We start from the raw sequence: 9394 nt of genomic DNA on the forward strand, positions 1-9394 counted from the left end.
ACCTAACCTACCACTAACAATTTACAGCTATTTACAGAATAGAAGGCTGCAAAGTGTTCTAGAAGTGAGCTCCAACTTGTAGCCCCATATAGTGAGAAGGAACTGAGGGATGTTGCTGCGGTAGCCCCACCCTTTATGCCCTCAGAAGCACAAGGATACTCAGGGCTCATTTGCCACTCCAACAATTACTGCTGATCAGAAATCTCCAGCTTGAGTGAATCGAATCATAGAATATCAGGGTTGGAAGGGACCTCAGGAGGTCATCTACTCCAACCCCCTGCTCAAAGCAGGACCAATCCCCAATTTTTGCCCCAGATCCCTAAATGGCCCCCTCAAGGATTGAACTTGCAACCCTGGGTTTAGCAGGCCAATGCTCAAACCACTGAGCTATCCCTCCTATGCACACCTCAAACAATAGAAAACATATATGGGCAACACATCTTGAAGAAGAGTTCTAGATGCAGGCAAATACAATTATATAATTGTAGTTAAACCAAAATTGTAATGAAATACTTAAAATGCACAGATATCTGAATACAGCTGTTTTATATAGAGATGTGCAGATGATCTCTGAAAATATTACAATACTAGTGAAATGTGTTGAAGATAGGAATGGGATAAACTCCTTGAAAGGAGTAAATTAAAAATATTATTTCAGACTTCTGAATAAAAATTGCTGTCCACCACAGAAGTTAAAGATAGATTTTAGAAGACACGTGTTTGTATTAGTACCAAAATTTGTATTGTATTTTATGTATGAGGACAGCAATATCAAGTCTTTCCACGCTGTATAACCAACAGTCCTTTCCCCCACAGAAAAGCCAGTCTACCATAATCATTCCATCCCCAAGTTGATTTGATCAGGAATTCTCATCCTTTACTATCACATTATTGCCAAGACAATGAAGTGACATAAGGAACAGTGCAAGAGTTCCTTGCTGTGGAAGAATCCTTTCCAAGCACAGGTAGTTATTCCTGTTGTATTTAGTCCAGGCAATCTAGTTGTTGCAATGTTATTAAGTAACATTTTGCAGTAGACATGCCAAATCTTATTCTACACCTTCACTGCCTTACCAAGAAAACAGACAAAGTGTGTTAGAATACATAGCTGAAAACCTGAATGATACTCAGGGTCTGTTGCAAAAAATAATGACATATTAATATATCTCCCAATAACTACTATGATAATGCCCATCAGTGGTAAAAAGAGGAGAGTTTGCTCTATCTGTAGTTTTGATTTCATATAAATCTACCACCAGAACAACTACTGCTTGGATGCAACCAGTGAGAAAACAGAACAAATAAAACAAAAAACACAAGTTACCTTAGAGATCTGCGGATACTGACATGAGAGAATACCTCTGTTTAGCATTTATACCAACTTGACACCCAACCAACGTTCCATCTCTCCTCCTCCCCCCATTTCTTTTTTTTTTTAAACTTAGCAGTACATTTATACACCAAAGGCAAACAAGAGGGCCTTTAATCCAAAGGCTACATCTGAGGAAGATATCCTCTATGTTGATAATGGTAGACACTGGTGACCACATTGTTCCTTTTGCATGTTTTTTTTTTTCCATATGAAGCTCTAATAGCGACTAAATTACATATTAGGAAGTCTCACTAAGTAGGTCATAATGCCTCAGGAAAAGGTTTGATGTGTCATAATTAAGGTTATGATTCTGTCACAGGTATTTTTAGTAAAAGTCAGGGACAGGTGGTGGGCAATAAACAAAAATTCACGGAAGCCAACGATCTGTCCCTGACTTTTACTAAAAATACCCGGAGAGGAACAAACAGAGCGCTGCCAGGTCTTGCAGCTGCTTTAGTCCCACAACTGCTCCTGTGGCAGAAGCCGACCGCTGCTGCTCCAGCCCCAGAGGAGCTGACCCAGCCCTGGCGAGCTGCATCAGCAGCCCCAGGAGGGCCACTAGCCAGCTGCTTCAGCAGCCCCACCTCCAGCCTGTGCTCCGGCAGCCCTGGGGTGGCCACTGGTCAGCTCTTCCAGTGGCTGCTGCCCCGGGGCTGACAGCTGCTCCAGCCCTGCTGCAGACAAAGTCCCGGAGGTCCTGGAAAAAAAATCACGGAATCCATGACCTCCATGACAGAATCGTATCCTTAGTCATAATTGATGGATAGTTGATTTAACTCCAAGAAATAGGATGCTTTTTGTTTCTTCCATGGCAGTTGCAAGGGGGCAACAGTCCCACCTTACATTCATTAAAAGCAAGGCTTCAAAATCCATCGCCTGCTAGATGTCAGTAGAGAATTATTCAGAAGAATTGCTCAGATTATATGCAAAGGAACAGACTGATTCAAACAGAATTTAGTGTTTTTAAACTAGATTCTAGAGCAAGTTTCAGGACTACTTTGAGGGGGAATTACTGGAGATACAGTTCTTTAACAGAGTTCTCACTCTCTGATTTATCTTGAAGTAATTTCTTAGAGAAAAGAGCTACCACAAAGGTTTCAAACTGATTTAAGTCACTGCAGTCTATATAGTGCAGTACAGATGGGAGTTTCGTTTTCAATGGGGGGTTAACTGAAGATTATACCTAAGAAACATTGCCTGGAGAAACAGGCTACACTAGTCTCAGTCCCTTCCCATTCAGATGTTCATAAAACATAAGCCTGACTTCACGATAACTATAGTCAAGATCCTATCAGAAGAACACAAAAGTAACTTGGAGGTTCTTTATATTAAAGGACTTTTGCTGTTTTACCGGCTTTCCCAGGTCTCTTTTTACTCTATAGAAGCAAAAATCTCAGGGAACACAGTGTACTCTAGTTATAAGACTCACATCCATCCTGGAGAACTTGATTCTTACACGTGGTTGATTCTTACAAGTGGAATATTTTAGGTACAGGAATGATTTTGTCCCAATGGTTTTGATCACTTTATGCGGGTGATTCTTATAAACGGAGCGCACTGTATTTGTATTCAGTCAAATAGTAAATCTAAAGCATGCACAGATAGTAATGCAAGCGTCAATCTGATCCTTCTTTTGATGTGACGTTTAACCAAATTAGGCAACTATTTGTATTCTAGAACTTTACAGTGCATGTCAGCAAATGCAGGAAATAGAAAGGCAAAATTCAAGATACCCCTCAAAATAACTGAGCCTTGAGTGCATGCTGCAGGGCTCAAATGCCACATTAATGACTTCTTTACAATGAAATATTGTAGAAATTAATTTGGACAGAAGATATTTGAAGAATTAATTAGCACATCTTAAGCCTACATCTGTGATGCTACCCGCTGTCCATTCTTTGAATGTGCACTATGTCATGAAGTGCCTGCCAAACTCAAATACAGCATAGATACTGAACTATTTCTATAGTCAAGCAATTTGTTTTGAACAGATTGCTTGTATTATACCATTTTAGCTTGGACACCTACCTGTGCAGTGTCATGGCTACGATTCAAGGCCTTATTGAGCAAATCATGCTATGTAACATAAAAAATGGCAGCAATCTAAAAGTCAAAGGTAAAGTAGCATTACCAAACTGCTGACCTAGATGTTAAATTGATGATGCAACAATAGTGGACCGACTGGGACAAAGTTAGGAACTGCAATTCCTCAACCTTTGTCATGAAAGAGCTGTCCTTGTATCTGAAATTAAATGCAGTTACATGTTTCACTACCATGTGAGCTAGGAAAGCACAATTATTAAGCTGCCAAATCTCTCTCCTGTCACGAGGTCATTTTTTGGAGCTCAGCCAAACAAGGTTCCTGCCAAGAGCCTGTTCTGTCCAATGAAGGTATCTATGCTGACCATCACTGCAGATTCCTTCCCCAAAAATGCAGGAAACCTTTTTTTAAAAAAAAAAAAAAATCAAAATTGTACAGATTTACAGCAGATTGAATGACTTCAATAATCAATACAAGGTGTAATCATTCTAGATTTGTGCTGAAATAAGATTTCCATTTAGATGTTTTTAAGTGTGATAGATTATAAATACTTGTATATTCATGGCACACTATGTGTTAATTTATCAGCGCGATGAATGTTGGAAGTAAAACCATGCATATTTAAAACTAATTTAGAGACTGATATCTAATGATTATTGTAAATGCTGTGGAATAATGTTAGTTTTAAAACACTGGTAATTTTTTTAAAAAATAGCCTGCTCAATTTTATTTTCTTCTGATGGCGTTAACAGGGTGCTGCTAGCTACTATTACTATTTGGACATACAGAAAAGAATGTAAGCAACAGATGATATATCAGAGAAGTGTATAGTGTATTTAATTTCAACAAATATTACAGTCCCTCTGATAATTTGGGATTATTATATTATAATAATATCTGGATAGGACTGTGGTTACATCATAACTTTTTAAATGGGGTTAATGTTCTGTTTTATAAAGCAGCTGGAAACCTTAATCATAATGAAGAAGTCTATTGCATATTTTGTATCACTTAGCACAGTTGGTGTTGATTTTTAGTTACAGAATTTTACACACGCTCTAAACTATTGTGGTTATGTAATACAAAACGACATGCCTTAAAATTTAATCTATTTTCCCACAAAGATTGAAGTAATCCTTTGTCTTTGCAAGGAGCTTGAAAAAACAAAATAAAACAGGTGAAAAGGAGGGGAGTATATTCCTGAATATTATCAGTTATACATATAGTCAAAGGCACCATGCTCTGAATATGCACATACTGTTCAGTTACCTACAGGTAGGCACTTCAAGGACAAAAGTGTAGTATACTGTCCCTTAAATTGGCGTTTGCATGTTCTCATTATTACTTAGAATATTTCCATCATAATCAAGCATTTTAATGTTCTACTGCCCAGCTATACAAGAATGAACATATTTAGACTATTAACTTACCTGGAGTGTTTCAACTGCACAGACAATATTGGACCTCAGTCTGTATCCAAACTGATGAATTACCCCAAATCCATATACAACAGAGCACATATGGTTTAACTACTTAATCTGGTTAAATGGAATCACTGTTTTATTATTTCATGGTACACTTGTTCAGTCAGATAGCTTTTAAGAGTCATCTCATTTCGCATGAAGGCCCCTGAGGAACTTCAAGCATGCAGGAGTAATATTGTACAGCTGAATACAGAAAGAGGCAATCTAAAGATTTAAGATATCAAATAATCAGTTTCAATTCATTTTACATTGACAAGGCTTAAAATAAAGAATGAAAAACTGTTAGAATTCCATAGTTTTTCTTTGAGTTCAATAGGTAGCTTATTTTTACTGTTTGTAGCTACAACAAAGTCTGTTTCCCATAATCAGTTGTAGTTCAGGTACAGTACATTAAAACTGAAGACTTGTTGAGACTTGAACAGTGAGATTGATGTCTTATGGTCAACTGCCAAGCAGTGGAAACATTTATTCCAAATACATGGATTTTTCAGGGCTATGTATTTTCTAAAATGAGGAGGGCAGCAACTGTAATATCTCCTACATGGGCTGAAGCAGGGCTTTATGCTTGCTACACAATAGCTTTCTTTACAAGTACCCCTTCACCCACAATTGTGCTTTTTACCCAGGAAGGAGAATGTGTCACTGGAGTTTACATTCAGCAGGGACCACCATTCCACCTCCAATCATAGGAATATACAGTTCTAAAGACAAGTAACTAGATGGATCAAATTATTCTAAACAAAAGCAGGCTGCCTTCCCCAACCTTACTGACTAGCCATTGTTTATAGAGTGACTCCACATATGGGGTGATGACCTGAACATGATGAGCAGGAGCCTGAGCCCCATTTCCACTCAGTCTATGGCAGTACAAGACAGGGAAAGTGGCTTCAGACTCCACCTCCTTCAACGGCGTTGCATGAAAAATGAGGGTGGAGGGAAAACAAGAGAAGAATCCAGTTTATTGCCCCAGTCAACCTTTCAGCCAGTTAGGCCAGCAGCTATTAGCATAGAGCAGCCCTTCCTCCCCATCCTTATTGAAAAACAAAAGCCACTTTGGCTCAATAGGAGAGAAAAAGCAATAGACACTCCAAACCAGAAGAGGAAAGAGCAGCACACAAAAAGGGATGCAAGAAAAGTGATATGAGTGGAGGCAAAAGAATTATATAAATATAATCTCCACCTTAAAATTAAGCAGTTAAAATTTGATAACAATCAGTTAAAGAATGTTTATTCTGTCTGATCATTACATACATACTATTGTTACAATTAACACCTAAGATTACAGCATTTTAAAAGGTAAGTAAATATCTTTGTTTTCTCTGTCTTGTCAGTTGTATAGTTTCTCCTTCCCTCTGGATAGTCAATTTCCCCAGTTGTTAGTGTCAACCTTTCAGAAGACAGCGGAGAAAACACATTTTGTCATAGAAAGTGTAATTTAAAGGCACCGAAGTTAGTAGAGGGTTCAACAGCAGTTGTAGATGAAACCATTCAATTCATTTTTAAAAAGTGTGTTAGATTTAAGTGAATAAGTGACCTTTTGATTAACATCAATAACTATAGGTTTCAGAGTAACAGCCGTGTTAGTCTGTATTCGCAAAAAGAAAAGGAGTACTTGTGGCACCTTAGAGACTAACTAATTTATTTGAGCATGAGCTTTCGTGAGCTGTAGCTCACGAAAGCTCATGCTCAAATAAATTGGTTAGTCTCTAAGGTGCCACAAGTACTCCTTTTCTTTTATCAATAACTATATGAAAACAGAAAAAAAATTCCCTAAATTTCAATCCCGTATTTAAAAGCATAGGTAGCTGGAGTATAAAGATCAAACAGGTGATCAGGACCTTATGAAGGATATCAGACTTTTTTTTTCTTTTCAAGCTATTCAACTTTCATGAGAGTGAGTGCCATAAGGGAGAGTGATAAAGCTAATGCTTCCTGAATTGCTGAAAAGGTCTGGAAGAAGCCAGAGATAAGAAAATTGTTGCAAGAGCCTCGGGAAGGATTCTATTGTTTATCAGGACAATTGTCACTTGAAGTACCCCTTCAGGCATGTATTGTACTAAATTGCCAAGATTCACAGCAAAGAAAATGATGAAGTGGGGGTGGAGAGAAAAGGTCCATCTAAACATACATCTGAAGTACAAAACCTCACAAGGCTAAAATGGTTGAGTGTATAGCATTATAAAACACTTTTAGAATTTCTGTAATTGGTGACAAGAGTTTTCCTTCCTATTAACCCAAGACAGCAACAAGGTCTCTCACCCATTCATTCCCTACCCCTGAAATGTCTGGTCAAAGATCTTTATAGTCCTCCATCAGAATATGATGAAAGCATGCACCCACCTGGCCAGAAGAGGCATGCATGATATTCCAAAGTTGCAGCCACAAGCCATTACGTTCTTAAGTCTGTTGCTTCGAGGAAGGAAAGACGGACCAGATTCACCTTTCCAAACAGGTTGTGCCAAGCCTGTGCTAAAAGCCCTAACACGGGCTAAGGACTGGATGGAATTCACCCTTGTAGGTGAAACAGAAGCCCCAGCGTTAGTATTAAGGGGCATTAACATCATGCTGGGGAGTCGGAGAAATTCTTCAAGGCAGAGAATTTGTTTCACAGTGATCGAGAAGGGAGCATGCCAAGCAGCAGGACGTTCTCCCCAATGCCCAGCCACCCTCACCTGTCTCCAAGACAGAATCGATCAGCCCTGAAGAGCAGCTGCACAAACGCCGGCTGTCTAAGGAGTGCAGTCACTTGCCCTGTACTTCCCGTCCACCCCCACACCCCGCAAAGCCGCCCCCGTGCTCACACTCCTAGTACCTCCAAGCTCCAGTCACCCCATTGTTCCCCAGTGCCCGTGACTCACCTGCTGGCGGCGGTCCGTGGGTTCGGCGAGGCGCTGCAGGCTGGCCGAGCCAGCGGAGCCCTGGGCGGCCGTGGTACCCCCCCCGTGACGGGGAGAAGGCGTGGGATCGGGGTCCCGCTCCCGGCGGAGCTCGGAACGCAGCTCCAGGTAGCAGCCCAGGGTAAGGAGGTGCAGCGCAAGCGAGAGCGCGAAGAAGCCCAGGAAGAGGCGCCAGCTGCCTCCGCCGCTGCCCCGGCGGCCACAGGCGCAGCCACCTCCGTCAGACTGGGGCGTCGCGTGCTCCCTGCGCTCGGAGCTCATGGTCAGTACCACCGCAGGCGAGTCCTGCGAGGAAAAAGAAGATTGGCTACTGCTCCATCCTCGCCCGACGAACCCCAAGCCGGAGCCGCAGCCAGGCTCTACGGCCAGAACAGCCGCCCGAAGCGCCCGGCCAGGGGGAGGAGCCCGCAGGGGCGGAGCCGCCACGGCCTCCGACACGCCTGGCTCCTTGTCCAGACAAGGCCTGGAGGCGGGGCAGCTGGAGGACTCCGCCTTACCTCGCCTGGCCTTAATTTAACTCTTCGCGAACGGTTGGGAGCTGGCGGCTTGGATATGGCATTGATCTCATCCCCATTATACAAGGGAGAGGAATCTGCCTAGGAGCACCGGGTACAGCCTAGAACCCAGGAGTCCCTCCTCAAAAGCAGGGACCTAACTCCCTGCTCAGCGCCCCCTGCTGACATGTTGGTAATTACAAATTACAGTATTGTAAATTCTTTCAGTAAATCACTGATACCTTATTTCAATCATCAGGAGATTTTTGTCTGAGAATATACATCTTACTACTTATAGTAAATCAGACTACGAATGGTGGCAGAATATGGAATGTTGGTGCTAAGGGAGCTCTCAATTATGATGCTGTCTAAGGCATGATGAAGGGGCAGGAATAACAGGCAGAGGCTCACAGCACTATAAAGGTTTTTCCCTATAGACCAGGCACACATACTTTCCATAAAAGACTTTCCATACCTTTAATTTCCCACTGTGAGAGATGTTGAGTAATACGAAGACAGACTGGAAGAATACTGCTAACAGCTGTAGCTGCCCCTCCAAACTTTATTTCCTTTTGGAATTACAGCACAGTCAATGTCAGGTAAAGATGCAGCTCACCTTGTCCAAATAAGCAAGTCTTAGGGGGAAATGGACTGAAGCATAGGATGCATAATGTTTCCCTGTTGACACTGCTCAAAGCAATAAAAATATAAAGCAAAGATGAAATACGCTCTTTGTTAAGAGCAGACAAGGATCCCCTTATTGGTAGCACTGCAGAAAGACAGCATGATTTAGCATCATGGGGCCAACCCTCCAGGAGTAGGAGCAAAGAGTCCTGTGGCTCCTTATAGGCTAACAGACGTATTGGAGCATAAGTTTTTGATGCATCCAATGAAGTGGGTATTCACCCACGAAAGCTTATACTCCAATACATCTGTTAGTCTATAAGGTGCCAAGGGACTCTTTGCCGCTTTTACAGATCCGGACTAACATGGCTACCCCTCTGATACTTGACCTCCAGGAGCAGTGGCAACAGAGGACCTGCAGGGACAGCAGCCGGTGAGAGAGACAGAGAGAGCAGCAGAGAGGGCGCCAGTACTTACCCTCA

General features: G+C 41.7%; 1 protein-coding gene across 3 annotated transcripts in view; it reads right to left on the reverse strand.

Annotated features, from left to right (window-relative positions):
- Window positions 1-8841, reverse strand: part of EDA (ectodysplasin A) — a 187691-nt gene extending 178850 nt beyond the window's left edge. The window contains exons 1-2 of one of the 3 annotated variants that reach the window (XM_073360976.1): window positions 8764-8841; window positions 7756-8079 (exon numbers count right to left, since the gene is read on the reverse strand). In XM_073360976.1, the coding sequence (XP_073217077.1) occupies window positions 7756-8055 (300 nt within the window). In that variant the 5' untranslated portion in view covers window positions 8056-8079; window positions 8764-8841. Of the gene's footprint in view, window positions 1-7755; window positions 8248-8291; window positions 8359-8763 lie in introns of those variants that run through there. The other 2 variants (XM_073360977.1, XM_073360978.1) reach the window with 2 other exon arrangements.
- Window positions 8842-9394: the final 553 nt, after the last annotated feature.

Source organism: Lepidochelys kempii, chromosome 9, assembly GCF_965140265.1.
Source record: "Lepidochelys kempii isolate rLepKem1 chromosome 9, rLepKem1.hap2, whole genome shotgun sequence".
Classification (NCBI taxonomy): Eukaryota; Metazoa; Chordata; order Testudines; family Cheloniidae; genus Lepidochelys; species Lepidochelys kempii.